The sequence below is a fragment of the Pollicipes pollicipes genome, unplaced genomic scaffold (genome assembly GCF_011947565.3).
Source record: "Pollicipes pollicipes isolate AB1234 unplaced genomic scaffold, Ppol_2.1 Scaffold_6686;HRSCAF=7923_pilon_pilon_pilon, whole genome shotgun sequence".
In the NCBI taxonomy this organism is placed as follows: Eukaryota; Metazoa; Arthropoda; class Thecostraca; order Pollicipedomorpha; family Pollicipedidae; genus Pollicipes; species Pollicipes pollicipes.
This window is the reverse complement of record NW_023596921.1, coordinates 31,373,593-31,398,027: the sequence shown is the minus strand read 5'-3', so window position 1 is coordinate 31,398,027 and position 24,435 is coordinate 31,373,593. Positions and strand designations below refer to the sequence as shown.

At 63.6% G+C, this 24,435-nt stretch overlaps 2 protein-coding genes across 2 annotated transcripts in view; one reads left to right on the top strand and one right to left on the bottom strand.

Moving 5' to 3' along the window:
- The window catches only part of LOC119108176 (protein bicaudal D-like), a 47,514-nt gene extending 40,413 nt beyond the window's left edge, over positions 1–7,101 (top strand). The window contains exons 10-13 of the mRNA XM_037231754.1: positions 264–472; positions 1,403–1,425; positions 3,932–4,113; positions 7,046–7,101. Coding sequence (XP_037087649.1) covers positions 264–472; positions 1,403–1,425; positions 3,932–4,113; positions 7,046–7,101 — 470 coding nt within the window. The remainder of the gene's footprint in view (positions 1–263; positions 473–1,402; positions 1,426–3,931; positions 4,114–7,045) is intronic.
- A 2,076-nt stretch (positions 7,102–9,177) lies between these two features.
- The window catches only part of LOC119108175 (protein Hook homolog 3), a 16,419-nt gene continuing 1,161 nt past the window's right edge, over positions 9,178–24,435 (bottom strand). Inside the window, exons 2-12 of the mRNA XM_037231753.1 lie at positions 21,227–21,406; positions 19,539–19,658; positions 18,961–19,128; positions 18,468–18,636; positions 16,137–16,212; positions 14,267–14,407; positions 10,831–10,991; positions 10,328–10,500; positions 9,964–10,071; positions 9,653–9,768; positions 9,178–9,336 (exon numbers count right to left, since the gene is read on the bottom strand). Coding sequence (XP_037087648.1) covers positions 9,303–9,336; positions 9,653–9,768; positions 9,964–10,071; positions 10,328–10,500; positions 10,831–10,991; positions 14,267–14,407; positions 16,137–16,212; positions 18,468–18,636; positions 18,961–19,128; positions 19,539–19,658; positions 21,227–21,406 — 1,446 coding nt within the window. The 3' untranslated portion in view covers positions 9,178–9,302. The remainder of the gene's footprint in view (positions 9,337–9,652; positions 9,769–9,963; positions 10,072–10,327; positions 10,501–10,830; positions 10,992–14,266; positions 14,408–16,136; positions 16,213–18,467; positions 18,637–18,960; positions 19,129–19,538; positions 19,659–21,226; positions 21,407–24,435) is intronic.

The window sequence follows — 24,435 nt, the reverse complement described above, 5'->3', positions numbered from 1 at the left end:
TAGGTGTGAGCTCCTCGGCCTGTGGTACAGACGTGCCGCCGCCGCCACCGAGGCTGCGTGTCCCGTCCACGGGCCGCCGTGTGGCGGGTGTTGGCCGTGCCGCCGCCATCACCAAGGCCGCGTGTCCCGTTCACGGGCCGCCGTGTGGCTGGTGTTGGCCGTGCCGCCGCCGTCACCGAGGCTGCGTGTCCCTTTCGCGGGCCGCCGTGTGGCGGGTGTGCGCCGCGCCGCCGCCTCACCGCTGGCGCCGCCGCCGCCGCCAGGTCTGCGCGCCATGTTCGCCGCTCGCTGCGAGGAGTACGTCACGCAGGTGGACGAGCTGCAGCGACAGATGGCCAGCAGCGAGGAGGAGAAGAAGACGCTCAACTCGCTGCTGCGCATGGCCATCCAGCAGAAGCTGACGCTCACCCAGAAGCTGGAGGACCTGGAGCTGGACCGCGAGCGGCGGCCGGCGCGCTCCTCCGCCGCGCAGGTCAGTGTCGGGGCGGTCACCGGGTGAGGTCAGGTGTGGGTGACGTCACGCGCCGGGCTGCTGGTCTGCTGTCGTGTGCCGCGCTGGTGCGCGTCGTGTGCTTCGCGCTAGATGTTCGGCGGGAGTTGACATTGGGTCGTTGTGTTCTGAAGAGTCGATCTCCCGCCCTCCCACCTCTCATCCCCAACGCACTATGCTTTAGCAGTTGGTTGACGTGCTACATTCACCGTGGTGCGGCTGTTGTTGCTGTTGTTGTTTTTGTTTGTTGTCAAATTCTGTGAACTTGGGTCAAGTCCACGTTCGCCGTCCGCCTCGCCTTGTTACACTGTTTCGCGGCCGCCGCATCACCGTATCCATTTCGATCGCTGTTGTCAGTCCCTCGCCGGCCGACCCGTATGGTGCCACGTCCGCGGCGGCCAGTGTCACACCCGTGCGGGTCACGCGTGCCGGCGTCACCGGGCCGCTCGCTCGAGTGCGCGTCGCCCCGGCAGCCTCCGTCGGCACATCGCTGGCTCGGCGTCAGCCGCGCGCTGACCCGGCACTGTGTCCCGGCGTGTGGCGGCCGGCCCTTCGATCCCCTTCAGTCACACTTTGCTATGACACTGTGACACCGTCGCTGGTGTGTCACTCTGCCACAGTTTCTGTCCGTCGCCGTCGGTCGTGAGTCGCCGTGCCAGCTCCTGCGCGTCGCTGTCAGTCACCGCTTCACCGCGGCTGGCTGTGTTAATGTTGGACGTGGCTCGCAGTGGCACTGTATCTCTGTCAGTGACGGTGCCAGTGGCAGTGGCAGTGTCACGGTTGTGTCAGCGCCGTGTCATCGTGTCATCGTGTCATGACATCTCTCCGTCGCTGCCGGTGTTGCCGTCGCTGTTCCGACTGCGTCTCCGCCGGTGCCGCGCCGCCGCGTGACTGTCTCCCTCGTGCCGGCAGGACGGCAGCTGGCGCCGGTTCGGCGGCGGCGAGCGCGGCCGCTCGCGGGGTGGCGCGGCCCGCGGTGGCCGCTTCTCAGCCGGCGGCGGCGGCTACGGACGTCGGGAGACCTGACCCGCGTGCACCCAGATGTAGCCCCGTTCACCTGCAGGCCGTGCCCGCCGTCCGGTCGACGGCGGGCCGCCCGGTCTTAAGCTGCGGCCGGCCGGCGGCGCTGTAGTTCTTCACTCGCTTCGACATTTCAGCGCGGCGCCGCGCCGTTTGTGACGCGGTGCCGCGTGTTCCGGCCGGCAGCGTACTTAACGTGAATGCAGCTGCGCGTACGGGTCCTGTGAGCGCGAGATCAAGCGGATACCAAAGGAGGCTGCTCCCATCTCTCGTCTGAAGTGGATGCAATATCGTGAAGTATTACGGCAGCGTCGTTCTGATTCCACGCGGTGCTTCCGGCGGCTGCCGTGTGTTCGGCGCGTTCGTTTCCGTTACTGCGCCGCACGCCGTCCATGGGGCATTTGTCCGGTCGCGAGGGACGTTGCCAGACTGAGCCAGTGTATATTCCGGTTGCCATGCTCCCCTGCCGCCGCTGGACTGTCACGCCCCCACCCTCCCCTTGCCCGTTACGGTCCCCCTCCCTGGCTGCTGTCGGTGCGGGCGCCTGTCCTCGTGTTGTTGCGGGCCGACCCTCGGCGCCCCCGCGCTCCGCGTCTGTTGTACAAAGTCGGGCAGGCCGCGCCGCTGGCATGCTTGTGCCAAACCGTCCAGGTGCGGCCCGGCCCGGCGGCGGCCGCGCCCGCCGCTGGCTCGGCTCGGCTGGCTCGTGCCCGCTCCCAGGGTGGGGGTGGCGAGCGAGCCTCCCCCGGCCGAGGTGTGGACCAGCCGCGTGTCGCGGCGTTCTCAGTCGCGGCCGGTGTATTTATTGCATGCCTCTGAGCTTGGTGCGCGGTAGCTTTAGTCTGGAGGTGGTGTGTGAATGGAGGACCGCCCGTGAAACACCCACGAGGCAGCTGATCGGTTTTATATTTTGTCCTTTTAGATGCGGAATATGTTTACATAATATGCGACAATCGAGTCTGACCTGCGCCGACAATATAACAGGTAACTGACATGTTTAGTATAACTGCGCTTTAATAAACTATCGGAAAACAATGAGCGTTCTGCATGGGACCAGACGGCATGCACGATCTACAGGAGCAGATGCCTTGCGGGTTGAATTGTTCACCGGAATTATTCGAACGGAGCGCATGAAATGCTGGGACGGCCGCCTTCTGAGCGACATCGTCGCAACATGGCTTCTCTGCAGCTCAGGCGTCCCGCTAGGTCTGACCGGAAATTCGTAAGTTGCCAAATCGTATTGGTGTCCGTCTGGCCTCCCGACGCGGCTGCGAGGCGTCTCGGTACGCTGACGGCTGCACACGACGACGTAGGATACGGACCGTGACGGCACGCCATCGCGGGAGCGGGGCTGCCGGATACATCCCACGCGTCCGTGTCAGCGGCCTCGTGATTGCAACGCCGCAGCTCTGTGCTCGGCATCGACGCAGGCGACTGGCACTCCGCCGCCGAGCCCAACCAGCTGGGTCGTACCGCTGGTACCCCCACAGCCCTAGCAGCTGGGTCGTACCGCTGGTACCCCACAGCCCTGGCAGCTGGTTCGTACCGCTGGTACCCCGGAGCCTTAGCAGCTGGTTCGTACCGCTGGTACCCCCACAGCCCTAGCAGCTGGTTCGTACCGCTGGTACCCCGGAGCCTTAGCGGCTGGTTTCGTACCGCTGGTACCCCACAGCCTTAGCAGCTGGTTCGTACCGCTGGTACCCCGGAGCCTTGGCAGCTGGTTCGTACCGCTGGTACCCCACAGCCCTAGCAGCTGGTTCGTACCGCTGGCACCCCGGAGCCTTAGCGGCTGGTTCGTACCGCCGGTACCCCACGGCCCTTGCAGCTGTTTCGTACCGCTGGTACCCCGGAGCCTTAGCGGCTGGTTCGTACCGCTGGTCCCCCGGAGCCTTGGCAGCTGGTTCGTGCCGCTGGTACCTCACAGCCCTAGCAGCTGGTTCGTACCGCTGGTACCCCCGGAGCCTTGGCAGCTGGTTCGTACCGCTGGTACCCCGCAGCCCTAGCAGCTGGTTCGTGCCGCTGATACTCCGTAGCCCTGGCAGCTGGTTCGTGCCGCTGATACTCCGTAGCCCTAGCAGCTGGTTCGTACCGCTGGTACCCCGCAGCCCTAGCAGCTGGTTCGTACCGCTGGTACCCCGTTGCCCTGGCAGCTGGTTCGTGCCGCTGATACTTCGTAGCCTTGGCAGCTGGTTCGTACCACTGGTGCCCCGAATCCTTGGCAGCGAGACAGCCCGGTCCGTGTGACCTGTGTACTGACGTCCCCACCTCTAGTCGTCCACGCTCTGTCCAGTAGTCACGACTGACACGCATTGGGACGTGCTCCTGTGAGGTCAAGCACACCTCGACTCAGGCCTTGGGTCCCAGGGCGGCGCTCGACTCGCTGCGCATGTCTGAGGTCCCTGGCCGCTCGCCGTAACACAGGGCTCGGCGCGAGTCAGCGCCGCTCGTCCGGCACGCCTCGGAGGGGCCTGACGTCGCGGGGCCGCGCACCATGGGACTGGCCTGCGGTGGCGTCGCTGGGGGCGGTCGCAGCTGGCCCCAGGCGCCGCGCTGGCAGCTCAGCACTCGCGCCACCGCCGCCAGTGCGGGCGTGCTCTGCTGTGGTTGGCCTGATAACCCCAACCCGAGCATTAACTTACCTATGGGCCTTGCTTACATCTATAGCGCAGTACACCAGACTGACGGACATGCAGCTGTGACAAAAGCTGTCTGCGGATCACTGCATAGCAACGCTTCCCCGCCACACATCGCCACAACCACTTGTAATGCGACTCTCCACACTTACTGCGCAGATTTGACATGGACTTTTGCCCGCGTTCCACCGCATCAAAACCGATTGCACCGTATCAACCTCGTTCTACACCAAATAACTCAACGGCTGGTTGCGCCCTCCAACACTTACCTGTGTGTATGGCATCAGCGCGTCGACGCGGCAAACAACGCCCCCCCCCCCCCCCCCCCCCCCCTGTCAACAGCTGTCGTATCTCGCCCGCAAGTCGCACAGCGTCCAGGTCCCTATCTACGCGCCATGTACCCATCCACGCGTTATCACTCGTTCAGAAACAAAAACATGGGTTCGGGCTCGGCGAAACGCTTGCGGCCGTGAAGCATATCGCTGGTCGCGAGGAAGACCGCAGGCCAAACGGATCGATTACGTCGCCTTACCAATCCGTCTGGCCATTCTTGCGTCAATTCTGGTGTTTGGTGCCAAGCCCCGTCTGTTGGATATCACACGCACTCATTCTTTCGTGTTTGGTATTAAATGAACGTCAGATGCAGTCTCCAGCTAATATTATGGCTATTTTAGGATGCAGGTAACTAAAATGGTTTGATCAATCAGACAGCAATAGCTATCGATAGCGGCTGCACATCATTTCCAATTGCTGCACTCACAGCCATTTCCATTGTTGCATTTACGACCGTTTCCATCGCTGTATTTACATTTTACAACCACCACGTCTGCATGAGCACCTGCATGCGTACAGGACACAGACATTGCGTAATTCAGAGATCCGACTAGACCAAGAACACTCCTGAACGGCGAGGGTATTCATCGCAACTGCCGTCCGCTTCGGCGCTAGATATTTGGTGTCCGAGCGAAAAATCGACTCGCGGTTCGCCGAGCGCCTTTCTGCCAGCTGCTTTAGGGTGAACTCCACATTGGTGTCATGTAGAACGTCGGTGTTCAGAAATTCGAATCGGTTCGATGCCGAACCACAGACTGGCGGCACGGACGAATGGCGCAATGCCAAAATGGCGAACCCCTGATTGGGGAATTAAAAAATGATGACACGTGAAAAAGTTGACGTGCCGTAATGGAAGGTGCGAAATGATGCGTAAAAAGGTTGGCATGCTAAGCTGGCATACGGCTTATGTTGCCTAACTACTGAAGGGTAATGTTTGAATAAATGCCGACATTGGAAGATATCTCAGCTGACACCCTATTTAATTTATGACATCCAACAGTGCGACGCTACCTTGTCTTTTAACCTTGAACAGGTATTTACAAATCAACCTTGATTCACGTGCTCTAACACGCGCCCGGGTGGCCGGCTCGATACCTTCGCTAGTGTGAGGGTCAAATTGACCCCCCTGAAATCCCGGGAACTAAGAAAGCTAGAGACACCAAATTTACGGGGTGTGTCGACCTGTACGTGAACTCACTTAGGTCGAAGTTTCAGGTTCCTAGGTCATGACCTTTGGGTCCAAACGGTCAAACAAAGTCAAGTTCCAGGTTGGTCTTCGAAGTGCCCTCAGAACGTAGATAGCCGTTTCCAAGCAAAAGGCCACATTCTTATTTAAGGTCAGTGACCTTGTTTGACCTTTTGAAGGTCAGGGTGACCAAAATCATACAAGATTGTTTTGAGTTTTGCATTTGACTAAGCGACAAAGATTACGCTAGGCAGTATGATCCTAAAACAAAGTGTTGACCTAGGTCATTTTAGGTCAATGACCTATTCTGACCTCTAAGAAGTCCATGGAAGATGCATAATGCGGTTCCTGCTATCACTGAACTCGAAATGGGCACCAGAGACTATCCCATACAGCAGGCCCTTGAGTAATAAAACAGGTTGGTTTAGACCTTGGTGTGACCTTCATACCTGACCTTAGGTCAGCTTAATTTGCCCATTCAACTGTTGTGTTGTCTAAGAAAACACTCCGTTGTTGGATTAGGTTGAAAGATTCCCTAGAAATTGCCTTCGCTGAAACCATGGCCTGACTTTGACCTGTCATAGGTCAGCGACCTTACAGGGCCCATCTAAATTTTTGATGCCAAGCGATCCGCTATTCAATTGTCTACAGCTATGCAAAATTAGGCGGGGCTACGCCGCGCCGTTCGGAAAAAAACCTTTGGGGGGTCAATTTGACCCCCCCCCCATCCGAGCGCGTTACAGAGCCCAGGCTTCAACGAATACCTAGGCTTCAAACGGCACTTGCCCGAGCGCATCAGTCCCATACAGCAGCAGGTCGGCGATGCTCCGTCCTTTGACCTTGAAACTTTGCGTTTTTATAACTTATTTTTAACCGCAACGACTGACCTTGAAGGCCGTCATTTTCATAACTAGGCTGACACGCATATAGGCCTCTCAGATGACTCAGATGACTAGGCACCCATATAGGCCTTTTGGTAAGCCCGTGCTGCCCCGTTTTTTACCTAGACCTTCACCGCCTAGTTTGGCTTTCACTTACGGGTTTCTGGGAGCCCAGGCTGGAACTGATTACTGGTTTTCAGACGACCCTCCATTTAATGATGGTAGTGCTTTACAGCGGTAGCATGACACTACCCCGTTCTTGGACCCTGAGTGTGACCCTGACTCGTTTGTTTTTTTTTACCTAGACCTTAACCGCGTAGTTTGACTTTCACTTACGGGTTTCTGGGAGCCCAGGCTGGAGCTGACTTCTGGTCCTGCGATCGATCAGACGACGCCCCATTTAATGATGGTAGTGCTTTACAGCGGTAGCATGACACTACCCCCGTTCTTGGACATTGAGTGTGACCCCGAAAATCTACCTGGATTCACGCCTTTCCGGCAGCTGAGGCTGAAGTGGATATCTGGCTAGCGAATGACCTGGCCGCCTCCATGGTCTAGGGGAAAGATGCTGGGCTGGTAATCAGGCGGCGCTGGATACGATTCTCAGAGTAGGCGCACTGCTTGACCCGACCGAAATGGAGAGGTCGGCTGGCAACTGGCCAACGAGGGTCGACCCGGGCACGGGGCAGCCGTGTCGCAGCTCTGTGCGGCACGTAAAAACTTCCGCATTCCCGTCTGGCGCGAGGGCAGAGGTAAAATTATCTGTCGACTCGACGGCACGACTTTGGCGTGCTGGGGTGCACGCAGCAAGCTATGCTTAGCGGGTTCTGTGAGACCGGTGAGACCACACCCATGCAAACTATTCAGAATAAATTTCTATAAAAAACGACGCCATATTTAGAGGCGTAACCTCCATACAACGAGAATGGGATTTCACCCTAATCTGGACTTAAGCGTGCCCCTGAAATGTATTTTTGCCACCCTACGCTGGAACGCACGCCTGGCTTTCATCTGGAGGCTTTCCCACACACATAGCTTTCATGTGGCGTTGCCCTCGCGCGACCTCGCTCTCGTGACAGCTGGAGGTCAAACTGCTTGAGATAGAGAAAAACACGGTTCTAAACCAGCGGGTTGTGTCTGATCTTGAAACCATTTTCATCGGGATTGGAACTATGCGCTGAATTCGAAAATGAATACGCCGCTGCGCCGTCTGGTCAAGACCATTTCGTCCGTCTAATGCGCTTGACCCGCGTGCGCAATGCGTCGCACCGGCCATTAATGCTACAACCATTTACAGTCGCCTTTCATCAACCAACCCAACATGTCGAAGAGCCGCTAAGCACGGCACCTGGCACCCGCCGTCCCATACAACGTCCTTTACTTACGATACCCATACGCCCACTAGAGACGGCACGCACGTCCGCCCACTGGCTATTACGGCCGACAAAGCATGAGAGCCGGACTGTTACAACGGTGTCTAGTGGGGACAGCACTCAGTGCTCGTGGTATGCGACAGGGGAACTAACGTACACAACACACATCTGTACAAATATGGTATACTTACTTCCCTGCATCGTTCACATCAAATACAGCCCCTTCACAACGCAGTTTATTGACGATACCTCCCGTTTCAGGTAGTTAAGGAATGATATGTCCGGCATGCAATTGAAAATATATTCTCAAACAGCGTTCATGATTAGGTGGCGAGCCGAGCGGTAGCGAATCACATACAAGGTAACTCCCGGATCCGCCGCGGTAAAGCTGCGATAATGCGATCCACATACAACGCGTGCGATAAAATCACCTGGCATGCACGCACCCGACAGCACGATCACGTATGGTGCATGAGTCGTCTGTTACACGACCTGAATCATTTCCACTCCTAAACAGCAGGGCAATCCACGTGTTCAGACCAGCACCGACCAGATAAGACGCGCAAGTGCAATACCAAATGGTGATCATCCAGAAAGCAACACGGTCATTTCGTCACCACGCATCAGTCCATCGTTCCTTCTGGGTGACCACACGCCCAGGCGAACCAGGCCGGCAAGGCACTGTTCGAGGCCCCCAAAGGTCCGCCTGAAAGGGACGGTCCGCAGGCGGCCTCCAACAACGAGCACGCCCGAGGACAAAACGAACGCGCCTCGGACTGGAATTAAAACCTAACCAACGGTGTTAAAGACGGCAACAAACGCCCGGTGGCCCGACATGGGACCGTAAAACTAAAACCGATTAAAACACGGCCGCTTTTTCGGCGTGGGAGGCTCAAGGTCAGCGGAAGGTCGGAGGCCGGGAGTTCGACGAAGCTCGCGGGCGCGCGGGCAATAGCCGGCGAGCCCGATAGGTGGCGCTAGTAGTCGTAAAACTCGCTGCAAAGGCAACAGGCGGCGGTGAGGCGGCGCCTTCCGGGCCCAGCGCGGCCAGACAGGCACAGGCGCAGGCGACAGGCGGCAGGCGGAGCGCGGCCCTACGTCACGCTGCTCACGATGCCAGATATCGAACGACGCCTGCTGGCGGTCCAACGGCGCAAACCCTACCGCGGCCGCTGGGAGTCATGACAGCACCCGGCTATCAGCGCTCGCTGCTCAGGTGTTGCAGTCATGCGGGGTTGGGATGGCGATGACGCGACGCGTCACCATGCAGGCCGGCGTGCAAGGCATGCAGCTGTAAGGGTGGCCGGTCAGCGACCGCTGGGTTAGCCGGAGTTCTACAGCGCAGGTGGTATCCGGAGTTCTACAGCGCGGGTGGCATGCAGGCTGCTACAGCTCGCTGGTGTCCATCGTGAAAAGCAGGCTGCGGAGGAGCACATGCCCGGAAGCGTGTCAAGTTCGTCACACAGATACGACGCCTTCGCCCCCCCCCCCTCTCCCGCAGAAGTGTTAGTGTAGCTACAATTGTAGCCATCGAAAAACTCAGAAGCGTGCAACGAAACGATAACGGGAACCCACTGACCCACCACCGCAGCCTCGTGCCGCCACTGTACGCGGATCGTCGGGCGGCCAGCACCAATGTCTTGTCTCTGGAGCCGTGTCCGCCGCCGGACCGTAGCGGGCAGCGACAGTGTGAAGTTCAGCTTGCACAGACCGCCACCAGATGTCGGGCCGGTTACCTGTTGCCGTGGAGACGGCGCGTGTTGGCCTGCCGCTGCCGGGCCAGAAAGGACGACTGGCCGCCGCTGATGTTCGAGAGACGCTGCTCCACCGCCTGGCGGTGGATCTGCGAGCCCTGGGCACACGTTCACGTGTCACAAAACCTGGCTCCGCTGGATGGCGCATCAAACCCTGCCAACGCGGCCGCGCTCCTTCCCGCGTGACGTCAACCGCTGAGGGTCGAATGGAGACAACTTCGTTCCCAACCGTGCTGTGCGGTTTAGATCACTGGGTTCAGTGCAGGCTTCGGGCTAGTTCGCGACAAACTCACGAAGTTGTAGAAGGCGGTGGTGATGAGCCGCTCCTCGGCCTCGCGGATCGACTTCGCCTTCTCGCTCTCCTTTTCCATCACCTCCAGCAGGCGGTCCTTCTCGGCCAGCTGCGACGGCGCCGCGACACATCAAACACAATCCAACAGTATTAACAGCTTACCAAACATGATAAACTTTCGTCTTACAGTACCAAGTAAACGACCCATTGTGAACACCACTCACACTTCAAATGGGAGTGTGCAGCGTAGCAACATGGGACGCATCCCGTGCCCGCCTGTCGCCCCAGACCCCCCAAGAGGGCCGCCGAGCCGACCGAAGCCGTCTGCTGCCCCGCCGGCGGCGAGCCCACAGCACACCGCTGACCTGATGACGCAGTACGGACACGTCCGGGGAGCTGGCCGAGCCGGCCGTCTTCGGGTCGAGCGAGCGGATCACCGACTTGGCCTTCTCCAGGTACTTCTTGTAGCGCTCCTCCATGGCGGCCATCTCGGCGTCGCGGCGGGACAGCTGCTCCTGCTGCTCCTGCGTGCGAGCCGCTGCCGGCGGCGCGGGCCGGCGTCAGCGCGGGCCGACTCCGGTGCGACGGCGAGGGGGCGAGACAGACACAGGCAGCAGCCCGCCGAGATGTAGCGGACAGGGATTGAGGTGAGACCAGTCAACTGGCGTCCGTACTAGCTGCGCTCGCACTCCTATCGACACTCCAGTTCATACCAGAGACAGTACTGAACACACAAGGGTACTTATGAGCCAACAGAGCATGCACCAACGCGATGCAGCGCGGGAGCCGCCGGAGCGGGCTGCCGACACAGGCGACAATTCGAACAAGTCAGGTCGGCCGCTTGGCAGGACCTGGCGGACCCACTCACCCTGCTCGGCCAGCCGGATCTCCATCTCGCCGATCTGCATCGTCTTGTTCTGCAGCTCCTGCTCGAGCGAGTACAGGCGGCTGGTGGAGGGGGCCGCGCGCTCCGAGCCGCCACCCTCCTCCAGATGCGACTGCAGCTCCAGGATGCGCTGGTTCAGCCGCCTGTGGTGCCGACCGGCGGCGAGAAAGCGAAGCTGAGATACGCGTGGTGGCCGCGGGATACATATGGCGCGGCGGTCGGCGGCGCGCACCGTCCCGCCGCTCGCCGGGTGTAGCCGGCGGCGACGGGGCGAGGCGACAGCCCAGCCGACCCCCGAAGCCGCAGCACAGAGGAGCCGGAGCCCCGGCCGTCGACGCTCGGCGCCGAGCGACGGTGGTCGGCACGTCGGCGCGCGCACGCCCCACGTGACCGGGGACCCGCCCTGGCCGGGCGCCATGGCCGGGCGGGCCGCAGACCACGTGACGCGCGGGCGCGCCGCCGGGAACAGACAGACGGCGACACGGACAGAGTCCCGTCCCGCCCCGCCCCCCGTCCCCCACCGAGAGCTCTCGCCGGGAGGAGAGGAGAGAGACAGAGGAGGGGCGCTCCTGGACCGGGCGGCGGGCGTCTCAACCGAACAGCCGAAAAGGTACTTACATGGTGCACAAGGAAGAGCCGAGTGTCGCACGCTCCGAGGTGAGCTGCAGGGGTGCGTGAGTAGCGAGCAACAGGAGAGACAAGGAGCGACACAAGAGGACAGAGAAGAGCCGCCGCCATCCAACCCACCACCGTTTACCTGCAGCGCGTCTCAGACAGCGGAAGGTCGAGAAACGCCGGTTTAATTCGCTGCCCCGCCCGGTTAGTGGCCGCGCGCCGTCCTGCGTCGCCGCGTCGTGTCGTCGCGTCCGGTCGGGTCAGGTCAGGTCAGGTCGGGTCGGGTCAGGTGGCGTCCCCGTCCATCGCCGCGCTACTGTGGACACATCTGAAAGCGAGCGCCGCGCCGCAAGCAAGCCCCGGCGGGCTGACCATGCTCTCGGGGCCGGGTCGGCCGGTGGCGAGCAGAAACACACGGCCGGCTGGCAGGCGCGTATATTCTCTCGCTCTCTCCGGAGACGGCGGCGGCGGCAGTCGGTGGCGCGGAGCGCTGTCCTGTCCGGGCGTGCTGCGCTGGGCAGGGCGGCCGGGCGGGTGCGGAGCCGGACGGCCCCTCCGTGGTCCGCCTACAGCTTCGAGGCCGGCCAGTACCGGCACATACGAGCCCGCGGTGACCCCGCCACGGGCGACCGCACTCGTGTCAGAAGAGACTCTTCGTGGAGATCACCCGGCTCGGTGGGTTGGTGCGGCTCGGGCCGAGCGGACCACAGAGGGGTCGTGCACACGCTCTCGCACCCGCCGCGCTGCCGGGGTCTACTTCTGAACGCTCGATAACGGAGACAGTGCTCAAGAAAGGCGTCGTGATTTGACCCCACCGACCTCATCATGTAGCGGGTTGTCCGCTTTCGTGTGAAAGAAGAGTGTGGGACAGAAGTAGAAGCCACAGCATGCCCAGACACAACAACCTTCCGTGTGTTTATGACATAAAGCTCACAGTCGCTCACGCACACTACAATGTACTAAGGCAGTGAATAATAAATGAGAGATTCGAAGCAAGATCATATCATTCAGGTGCAACCAATCGCAAAGGTGAACTAGCTACTTAAATGTCGTTCATCTAGCACCTTAAAGTTGCAAAACACAAAACACAAGTTGCATTTAAAGCAAAGGCGCATGCTACCAAGATCTAATCAAACGTAAAACTACAGACCAAACAAGAAAACGACAAAATGCCCTCCCATCCGACAATATTGGGACCAGACAGCGCCACCAAGCAGCCAAGCACCGCGCGCCCTCCTCCCGCTGGCTACCAAGACGTGCGACGTTCGCCGCCGACTGCCTAACGCAAGCAACGCAACAAAACCTCAGCACGCGTGCCGCCGTCCGGCGTGCCGGCGTCAAACCCGGCGCGCAGACATCTGTGAAAGACAAGCAGACGCGAGCCGACGCGGCGCGAGGGGCCGGGTCCGACGAGGTGAGCTCCGGTGGCAGCTCCCCGCCGCGGTCGGCCCTCGCCGGCCGCCGGGCGGCCAGGCCGGGGCCTGGCCAGCCGGCAGGGCACGTACGTCTGCGTCCTCCGCGCGTGTGGCGTCGCGTGAGCTAGCGCGGCGGCGAGCTCACGGAGCGCACATGGCGAAGGTGGCGCCCACCAGGGTCACCGTGTCCATCAGCTTGCTGCGCCGGTTCTTCGACTTGGAGCGCGAGCGCGAGCGCCGCGGCCGGCGGAAGCTGCGCGAGCGCCACCGCGCCATGGCCGGCTGCGCCTCGTCCAGCTCGTCCTCCTCGTCTCCGTCGGGCGCGGCGTCGCGCGGCGGCGAGCGCTCGGCCAGCGGCGCCAGCCGCGCCGCCGGCGAGAACGCCCGAAACACCTCCGGGTGGAACTCCTCGGCGGACGCCAGCGACGGCGTGGCGCGGCTGCCGACGGCCGAGTCCTTGCTCGGCGTGGTGACGTACAGCGGCTCATCCAGCAGCGAGCCGGACGAGTCGCTGGCGCCGGCGGTCGAGGCCGGCGGCGGGCCGTACAGGCCGTCGTAGCAGCCGATAAACGACATGCGTCGCTCCAGGTACTTGTCGCTGCGCTCCGTCACGCCCGTTATCGTGGTGGTGCCCGAGCCACACTCGATGTCCATCAGGCGCGCCGCGTCCAGCGTCGTGCGCCGTGACGAGCAGCCGCAGCCCGAGTCGAGCGAGTCCTCCTTGCGCGCGGGCACCTTCAGTTGGCGTTGGCGCTGCGCGCCCGGCCACCGCTCCTGCTTGTACTTGACGCTGCCCTGTCGCGTGAAGCGCTGCGGGCCGCGCGACGACGCCACGCTCGCGTCGTCGCGCGACGAGGCCACGCTGGCCGCGTCGTCGGCCGGCGGCGGCAGCAGCAGCGGCGGCGGCGGCGGCGGGGGCGCGGCCGGCAGCAGCTCGCTGGTTGACGTGGCCATGTCCTGCAGCCGGCGGATGTACTCCTCGGTGTACGCTGCTGACGGCGAGCGCTGCGGCCGGCCGTGCGTGCAGCCGGGGCCCGCACGTCACAACCGGCGAGTGGCGCTGCGGCGTGCCCGCCGCCGACACCAGCTGGTCCACGTACTCGCGCAGCAGCGCGTTCGGGCTCAGCCGCACGCCGCTGTCGGTCGGGCTCGGCCGGCGCAGCTCGATCGGCTCCGGCGACGTGCACAGCTTAATCTCGTGAATGTGTCGGATGGTGACCTGGTCAGTGAGAGGCGCCGACGACGGCGGCGGCGGCGGCGGTGGCGGGGGCGGCGCCGCGCGTGCCGCGTGCGCCGCGGACGCCGCGAGCGACGGCGGCGCCGGGACGCGCACTGGGGCCCGCGCCGCCGCCGGTCGGCGCGCCAGCAGCTGAGTGTCGGACGCCCACCTGTTCTCAGCCTGCAGCGAGGTCTCGCGCGCGCGCAGGTCGTCCAGCAGCGCGCGGTACGCCTCCTCCTGGTCCTGGCGACCGCCGTCCACGCGGGCGCGCAGCTGCCGGTTCTCGTGCTGCAGCCGGAGCAGCTTCTCCCTGCGGGCGGGGAGAGGCGGCGGCGCCGCTGCAGGGAGCTCGACGCGGCAGGGCGATGCCAGGCCTCGCGCGGAGAGAGCCGAGCGGCTCTCACGGGGTAGGCACAGGGAGGAACAGGCTCACTCACGGGCTCATCTCAACACTGCCGCGACACGGACGGGGATGGTACTCACGCTAACACACTTGCCTCAGACAAGGGCTGATCCGTCACCCCCCACACGACCACCAGAGGCTCACACGGCTCACGGGAGGCAGAGGCGTCACACGTAATAGTTACCGCGGGGATGCGTGGTACGCTGGAAGTACAGTCGTCGCATTTACACACTCGCTCACTGGACCGGCTCAAGGACTGAATCGGGCCCGCCAATGAGCAGTATCGTCGGACAACAACAAACAATGCGAAGCTCATGGATGAATAACTTCGAACTGACACAAAAACACACCGCTTGAATCACATCAAACTTGAAGAGCTGGCTCAAAACCAGGCAGCCAGCCAATGATCGCGACAAAAAACAAGCCAACAAGCGCGTGCACAAGGGAGCATCAACCAGGCGGGCGGGACAAACACACGAATGAGGCGACTGGACCCTGGAGCGAGCGCAAAACACTGCACTTAGCAGTGATTTCGAAAGCCAACCGACATGCACGTCGCCCACACGCATGCACACGCACATACAAGCAAGGGCACGACGCGTCCGCGGCCGCGCGCACGTCACCCACCCTGAGAAGAACTCTGATGGCAAGTCAGCCGTTTCTGCGTACGCACCGACGGCGGCTAGACCGCTTGCTACACGCCGGATGGCTCGATCCGCATGACAAAGGACACTCGCTCCCCCTGCCGCTTGAGGACCCCCCGGCAAATCAGAGTCCGTCTCCAGTGATTCACACGCCACGGCTGGATGCGGCGGACATGTACTGTAACGCGCCAACGATCGCGAGCCTGTTATCAGCGAGCGCTCGGACGGCGGCAAGTCTCCGCTCGTCAAGGACAGCCCGCAAAAAGGGCGGCTTCGATGACAATCTTGCCCAAAAGCACGGCCGTTTAAAATCGCGGCCCGGACAACGGGGACATTAGCTCATGGGGAAAGACATGGTGCGAACGGAGACAATACCGCCCACGTTCCGGGCTCTGTATAGATCGATAACATGCTTCCGCGTCGAGCGGCCGGGACAAATGCCAGCTCCAGCGGTTGACGGCTGCCGCCGCCCCGTCAGAGCCAATGTACCCCAACGAGTCGGGCTCGACCGGTCTCGGGGAGGACACTCCGCCCTCCGAGTCCGTGGAGGCCAGGACACACTCACGTGAACTCGACGTGGCGCCGCCTCCGTCCGATCACATCGAGCCAGGAGGAGCAGCCGGACGCATCAGCCGGGGGGTGCTGCGTCTCACTCGAACACTACCACCCACACTCACACTCAAACCCACCCCAGGGTAAACACCTACTGCAGTCCACGGGACGTCGCCCAGGTTAAGCCATATCAGCCCGTGGAGAACAGCACATATCCCCTGCATCAATGTGCTGCCTCCCCCCCCCCCCCCTCCCTCCACCCCACTCCCGAGATGTCACCCGAGGGCATCACCTCGACACATGCATTCCCTGCAACGACAGGCGCCTTATTCCGGCCCTGCAGCGGTCAGGTAAGTCCGAGTCCGGGACACAGCCGTCGAGGTTTCCGGCCGGCACAGAGCGCCGCCGGAGCCAGCTGCGGCCAGCGCCGCCATACTCACTTGACGTCGGTGGGGATCTGCTCCAACGCGCCCACGTCGGAGGGCGAGCCGCCGTCGGCCAGCCGGGCGCCCAGCGGCGACGGCGCGCCGCTCAGCTGCAGCTGCGCCAGCTTCAGCTCGTCGTTGACCTCGCGCCGCTTGGCGCGCTCCTCCGTCAGCCGCGGCCGGGGGGCGGACGGCGGCGGCAGGTCAGGCGGGGGCGGCACAGACCGCACACGACCGAGGCCGACACAACAGCAGCACGCCACCAGCCGGCACAGCGCGCCACTCGTCCCGCCGTGGCAGAGCGGCCTGGCACGGCCGTCGCCACAGCGCACAGCATCGCACGCTGCCGGAGTCACACCATCTCCCAGTGAATGTCTCGCTCTTTTCTCTCTGAGCGATGGCGAGACCCAGCCGAATTCAAGCGGCTGGCGTACGCGAACTTCCCGGCTCTACAGTCCTCACTGGTCAGTGCGGGCCGCCGACCTCACGCGCCTCTCATGCGCACGACCCACCCACCACCGCTGCCCCTCCCCGTGCCGGAGCTGGATCGTGAGGCGGCCGCCACCGGCCCCTCCCCTCTCATGATCTACGGCCCGGCAGCGGCCGTCTCCTCAAAGCGCATCCGCGACATTAACTCGGCTTCGCTGCGGCCGGGTCTAACGTGGCGATCAATGGCAGGGCGCAGCCGGCCGGCCGCCCGCGGCGCGCGCGACCGAGGGATGGCGGCCGACGCAGGGCACCCGGCCGTGCGAGATCGCCGGCGCGTCTCCGGCGGCCGCGCGCACTCATTCAAGCTCCGCGCGTCCTGGGGCGACGTCCGCTGCAGGATGAAAGGCTGGGAGCCTGATGGAGGGGCGATAGGGCGGCCACGCACCGGGCCGGAGCGCCCCGCGTGCACGCGGCGGCGGCGCGATCGGCGCGGTCGGCCGCACGCGAATAGGGTCATCGTCACCCGCCGCCGCCGCCGCCGCCGCCGCTCGTCGCATACCGAAGCAGCCGACAAAACACGGCGGGCGCCGGCCGACCCGACGGGCCGCGAGCGCGGGCAGGCGCGGCCCGGATGGCCCGGCTGGGAGCGCGCCCAAATGCTGACGCGCTGGCCGTGGCGATGGTTGGGAGTTCGGGGCACGACGGCCGGTGTCGGACTACCGACAACAGTATCGCGTCGGCACTAACAGTTCAAGCAGGCCGTCCGCTCCGAACAGTCGGCGCGCATATCGACAGGATAACCAGCCGGCTCTCCCGGCGCCGGCGACCAGCCGGCGCCGGGTCGGGACCAGCTATCGGCTCTCCCCTGACCAGCCGGCGCACATCGCACCCGCCACAGAGCTATCGGCTCTCCCCTGACCAGCCGGCGCACATCGCACCCGCCACAGAGCTATCGGCTCTCCCCTTGACCAGCCGGCGCACATCGCACCCGCCACAGAGCTATCGGCTCTCCCTGACCAGCCGGCGCACATCGCACCCGCCACAGAGCTATCGGCTCTCCCCTGACCAGCCGGCGCACATCGCACCCGCCACAGAGCTATCGGCTCTCCCCTGACCAGCCGGCGCACATCGCACCCGCCACAGAGCTATCGGCTCTCCCCTGACCAGCCGGCGCACATCGCACCCGCCACAGAGCTATCGGCTCTCCCCTGACCAGCCGGCGCACATCGCACCCGCCACAGAGCTATCGGCTCTCCCCTGACCAGCCGGCGCACATCGCACCCGCCACAGAGCTATCGGCTCTCCCCTGACCAGCCGGCGCACATCGCACCCGCCACAGAGCTATCGGCTCTCCCCTGACCAGCCGGCGCACATCGCACCCGCCACAGAGCTATCGGCTCTCCCCTGACCAGCCGGCGCACATCGCACCCGCCACAGAGCTATCGGCTCTCCCCTGACCAGCCGGCGCACATCGCACCCGCCACAGAGCTATCGGCTCTCCCCTGACCAGCCGGCGCACATCGCACCCGCCACAGAGCTATCGGCTCTCCCCTGACCAGCCGGCGCACATCGCACCCGCCACAGAGCTATCGGCTCTCCCTGACCAGCCGGCGCACATCGCACCCGCCACAGAGCTATCGGCTCTCCCCTGACCAGCCGGCACATCGCACCCGCCACAGAGCTATCGGCTCTCCCTGACCAGCCGGCGCACATCGCACCCGCCACAGCTATCGGCTCTCCCTGACCACCGCGCACATCGCACCCGCCACAAGCTATCGCTCTCCCTTGACCGCCGGCGCACATCGCACCCGCCACGCTCACGCCTTCGCCCCACCACAAGACGTGGCCCAGCGCTCCGGTGCCGGCCAGGGCGGCCCACCACCCCCGTCCCGGCCCTCTGCGTCCCCGCGAGGAGACCGACCTCCTTCTCGCTCTGCAGGGCGGCCATCTTCTCGGCCAGCTTGCGCAGGTCGAACTCGGCCTTGTCGCGCTTCTTGGTCTCCTCGGCCAGCTGGTCGTGCAGCTCGCCCACTTGTTTCTTGTAGAGGTCCAGCTGCGGTCGGTAGCTGCCCGACTTCTTCAGCTCCTGCGGACGCGCCAGGCACGGCGGGTCAGGCGGACCGGGCCGGGCGCGGCTGGTAACGCCAACGCCGGACAAGGCGCACGCCACATCACGCAGCTCTTTCTAGGAAACGCTCTCGCGCTGGTGATAATTGCATACGGTATACGGCGTTCTTAGACTGGATTACGGGGAGCTGACGTGGTGATTGCTCAGCGACGCGATTACCGAAGCTCAGTTGCAAGGAAGAGGCCCTAGCATTACGCAGTGGCACGCTCGAGATGACGGACCATAAGCGGCGCAGCGCACCGGTCCGAGTTCACCAGACAGACTCATTCGGAGGCTACGAACCTCCTCCAGCTCCATGTTCTGCTGCATGTAGTCGGTGTTCTTCTCCTCGAGCAGCTTGATCTGCCGACGCAGGTCGCCCATCTCCTGCAGCCGCTTCTGGTAGGTGTCCAGCTTGGCCTCGTACTGCGGCACCTTGGACGCCAGGTCGCGCAGGATCTCCAGCTCATCCTGCCGGCGGCACGCCCGTGGTTAGCAGGGAAGCCCAGAGTCGGAGCCAGCGGCCCAGACGCTCCGCTCGGCGCGCGGCATTACACTGTCACTATCATGCAATTTAGGTAGCCCGCAACCGCATCGGTGCAAAAAGTCGGGGACAGGAAAGCCCGACGGCAGATTGAAGGATGCGATTACATATCGACATACCGTGGGCGCAATCATGCCGGAGACAACGCGCCTGATTTTATCTGACACAAACATGACAAACGTACACGACGGCCAGATGCATCTCATCACGAAGCACAACGAGCAGCCACCAGCGGGCGACAGCGGAGACATCACCGGCTACGTTCACTCGCCCCAAAAGCGGGCGAGGAGGGGCGGCGTGAAGCCCCGCCCGCGGGACGGACGGCCCGCCCACTGACCCGGAGTCGGCGCGTCTCGTCCGCCATGCGCTGGAGCTCCTCGTTCTTGGTCTGCGTCTCCCGCAGGTCCTTCTCCACCACGTCGCACCTGCTGCGCAGCTCCTCCCGCGTGGCCTCCAGCTGCCGGGCGGGGACACGCGGCGTCACCCAAGTGACACCCGTCAGTCGCCCCACCGGTGTCACCCCAGTGACGTCACACATCGCGTCGACTGTCGGCAGCGGCCGCGCCACCCCCGGCAGAGTACGCCATCGCGGGGGGGGGGGACAGCCTTTGGATCGGTTATTGGCGCGGGCAAGCGTTCTGGTGGTTGGCGTGGTGCCGCGTGAAATGTTCGCGGCGCTCTGGGTGGTGAAATGTTCTCGCAGCACGCTAGGTTTAAACACGGGTCTCCCGATGAAAAGTCCACAGTTCGAGCACCGAGGACGGACGGGGCGCATTGGAGACTTGATCGAGAAGCCTGACTGACGGACTGCAATCAGATGCCAACTCCGCCCGATAGGCACAGCACGCCCCGCCCGACCAAACCGGGCGAACGGGCTCCGGAGAGCGGACGAAATGCAGACGTGAGTCCCCGTACGTGACAGCCGGCAGCGCTGCTACGGCGCCCCATTTATCGGGATTTCCCTGTCAAGGCGACACAAAGCCTGCAACGTTTGCGTCTAGGAGATCTCGCTGCTGCAGCCTGACAGCTCTGATTCCTCGACGAGGCAGTCCGGAGCCACGTGCCGGGTCAAGCGGGCCCTCGGCAGGACAGATGGCCCGCGAACGACCCGGACCGGCCGGTGACCAGCCCGGCCGCGCCCGGCCAGGTCAGGCTGGGGCGGAGTCGGCTCGCGGGCCGGGCCGGCGGAGCGGCCGGGACCAGTCCATCGGAATCAGTCCACCAGAGCCCGGCCACGCCCGGCCATGTCAGGCTGGGGCGGAGTCCGCTTCAGGACCGGGCCAGCGGAGCGGCCGGGACCAGTCCATCGGAATCAGTCCACCAGAGCCCGTCCACATGCGTCAAGTCGGGCGGCGTCAGGCAAGCAGGACTGAAGGAAGTGCTCCACATTTGTACGGGGTTTTGGACCGACACAGCCATTTTGAAGATTATTCGGTACAGTTCACAGCCCCTCTTAAAACCTCAACCCTTCTAATTTCTGAGTCATGCGCCCGCGGATATGTGCACACAATTTTGATGTGACTAATTCCAGGTCTCCCTTGCGCTCATGACGCCACAATGACGTCATTCAAATCCTGCCATTCCAATGGCCGCGCGGCGATCAAGGCCAAGAAAAATGTGTTTATTGGGTTGTTCACACCTGGCGTTCACGAACACGATTTCTCGACATGACGGCCGTCAGCTGGCTCTCAATCCGTGTTGTGCAAGCTACGATGGCGTAACCAAACAATGACGTATTGAGGCGCATATTTACTTAACAACGAAACCATGGAGTCTAGGGCAGCCTGTTCCACTCAAAACTCCACCAACAGTTACAAGTGAGCTTATTGCATCACGTCTGACGCTTGCTTCGATGTCTTCAAATGTGGAGCATCCCCTTTGAGGCGGGATCGGGTCTGGTTGAGTCAGCTTACGGTAGCAGTCAGTCCGTCAGTCCGGGCTCCTCGCATAAAACGAGCCCGGCGTGTCGGTGCCCTGCCCACAGACGGCACCACACCGCGCCGCCTCGGGCCGCCCGGGTCGTACCTTGTAGATCTCCTCATCGGCGGCGGCCAGCTTCTCGCGCAGCTGCTTGTAGCGCTGCCGCTGCTCGGGGCCCTCGCCGCCGGTCGATGCGTCCGGCAGCTCCTGCTGCAGCCGCAGCCGCTCCTGCAGCTTCTGGTTCTCGGCCCGCAGCATCGACTTCTCGTCCTGCAGCATCACGATCTGCCGGCGGCGGGCGACAGAGGTCAGGCTGAGGTCACCCGCGGGACACCAGTCACAAGGATCGGCGCTGTACGTATGCGCGCGTGCCGCCTTCCCCAGGCGCACACGCACAGCCGGCAGCGCCATTCCCTCGAGATATCCGAGCCGCCGTGCTGGCTGCGCTTTGCAGCGTCCACGTCTCGCCGCGGACCAGCGGCGCGGACGACTGGTTGACCACATCAGTCACATATCCATATCAGTCATATGCGTCGTAAAACCGTCAACGGAAGGGATTATGCTGGAGTTCCGCATTGTCCGCAGTACTGGCACCGCTCCTCACGCAGCAGACGTGAACCCGCCCGGAAACAAACAACTGGTGGCGGTTCGCAACGCATGCTGATGATGCGGCGGCCGCGTGGCTTGACGGACTAAGTATTTTAGTCAATTTCGGAAGTCAACAAGTAGACGTAGAGGCCATACACTTGGAGGACTGCGGGTTAAACGCTGGTCATTACGCCGACAGTCGCAGATGCGATGCCGAAGTTACTAAATATGGGCGACTGATTTAGCATGCAAAAAAGCTAATATCTCGCTCTTAATGACGGTCAACACACCCGAAAACAAACAGCATCGAACTCGGCATATATCAGCACCTGCGCGTTCCAGCGCCAGACCACGGCCAGACCGGTCGGAGGACCTGCCGCCGTCCACGTGCGGACGTGGCGCACGCGAGGGTCACCGGCCGGCGCGGCGCCCGTGCCGCCGCGCCCGCCCGCTTTTTACTGACATCAAAGCACGGCGACCTGAGCCGGACCGCACGGCGCCGGCCGGCGGCCGTCGCGGAGGCGACCTCCCCTTTCAGAGCCGCCGCGCTCGGCGGCCGCGTGCCGTGATCGAATCGTCAGTCCAAACTGGGAGCGCGCACGCAGCGGAGACGCCAGATGCAGATACTGCGTAGTGCTGCGCGAGACAAGACATCAAGATCCGGCATGGACGCCGAGACAGCGCGGCCGGCCAGCTGTGGCGTTGCACAATGGGACGCCGCGTTTTTGGCTGACCACGTCACCACACGGTGACCTTCTACGGCGGCGGTCGAGCGCCGCGACACGGCTTCGGTCCACGGGCGGCCGGGTCGCGTTTCGCGATGCCTTCTAAGCGCGCGTCGCACGCGGCAAGAAAGGGGCGGCCGGGCTGGGGCCATCTTCTAGGGCCATCTCAGGCCGCGGCTAGCACGCATGCCGTGCAGACTCGGTTCTTCGAGCTCGTAATCCGCCGAAAGCGATGATGGAGGGGGGGGGGGGGGCAGGTGGGCACACCAGCTCGTGCAGGGAGGGGGGGGGGGCTGACTCATCTCTCTCGAGCTGGATCAGGTAAGCACGTCCGGGAGCTATCGCGGACTCCGGACGGGCCGGCGGGCCCGCGGCATGCCATACCGCGCAGCACTTGGCCGACTCGGGACGCGCAGCGGCCGCCACGCCCGCCTGCCGCGCCTGCGTTCCACCGGCCGATCTTGCCGGACGTCCCCGGGGGAAGCAGCGCTCCCACCCCGTGAACGGGCCGCCCGCGCTGGTCCGACCCCTGGCCCGTCCGGCCACCTGGCCCGCCCGAGGCCCCCTCTTAAGCCGCCGCCGGTGGCTCCCGTTCGAGGAAGCTCTCAGGCGGGCGGAGCGGAGCACGCAGCCACCCCGCCCCGTCCGGCTGCAGCCACGCCTCTGCGCCGGGCCGGCTCCGCCCCCAAGGCCCACGACAGGCCGCTGCTGGCCGAGGGACGGGGCCGAGGCCGCCCGTGGCCCGCTCTCACGCCAGCAGCGGCACACGCCGGGTCTCCGGCGCCGCCGCCCGGCCGCCAGCGTTTTACTGGCGGCCCGGTGTCAGCACGCCCCGACCGCCTTGCGCCACAGCGCCCAGTTACACCCCGCGAAGGACGGAGAACGACGCCAGGTCACGGCAGCACTGGTCCGCCCGGCAGCGTCTCACACCGACCGGTCCATCGGGGCTACGTGACGTCATGGTGCAAGGTGACCCGGTGACGTGATGTCGGAGCGCCGTCCTCCCCAAACAGGTCCCGAGCGGAAAAGGCTCGCCCACGTGACGGCGACGCCGGATGTCCGGCTGGCACGCCGTATCTGGTGTTTGTGGGCGTGTCGATTACGTGGCAATGCTACTCCCTTTTCATAACACTGTCATCTATGTGAATGGAGCCCGCTGGCAGTTCATGTTGTGACATGAATTCATGAGTGAGAGCCTCTTCATAACACGCACCACCGCAACATGCTTTACATTTCCAAGAACTACTAAGTTGTTTGGCTATAGCTGATGCTGAAGCTAACGTACACTGAAAAGGCGAGCACGCGTAAAACGCAACAAAGTGGTCTACTGGGTGTTAGCGGACTTGCTCTAGCTGCTGCCTGCGCCCTCGCTCCACCCGTGCCACCCGTCACCCTGGCCGGAGGTGCTCGCCGACCGTACCGCTCGCGATCCTCACAAGCCGGCGTCAGCGGGCACGCCGGGTCACCATTCTGACGTGTCGTCCAGCACAGCGTCCGGGCGCCGCCTGTCCCAGTGCTACAAAGCTTACCGCCTCGATGGGCGGGCGGCCGGCCGGCGGCGACGCGGCTGATCGGCAGCCAACACGGTAGAGGCACGGGTCGGCGCCGAACGGCCGCTGTTACACCGGTCATTTACATAGAGATGGCCCGGCCCGGCTGCCGCCGCCGGGCCGGGCCTGCAGCGAGACGAAGCTGGCCGGGCCGCTTCCCGGACGGCGGCAGCCGGGCGGAGCGCAGCGCCCTACGGCCGCTGCCGACTGCGGGGGCGGCGCGAGGTTGTAGCGGGCGTCCAGCGGCGCCGCCCCCCTCCCTGCTCGTGACGGGCGGCCGAGCCCGGGCGCGCCGCCGCCGCCGGCTCAGCGGCGCGGTGCGGGGCCTCGTCCCGGATCCGCCGTCGTTCCGCCCACCAGGGCACGTCACAGTCTCGGGCCTCTCTCTGGACTTGCCAGCATCTCCGTCACCCCTACTCGCCCACCCGGCGCAAATTGCCAGGTCCGCCGT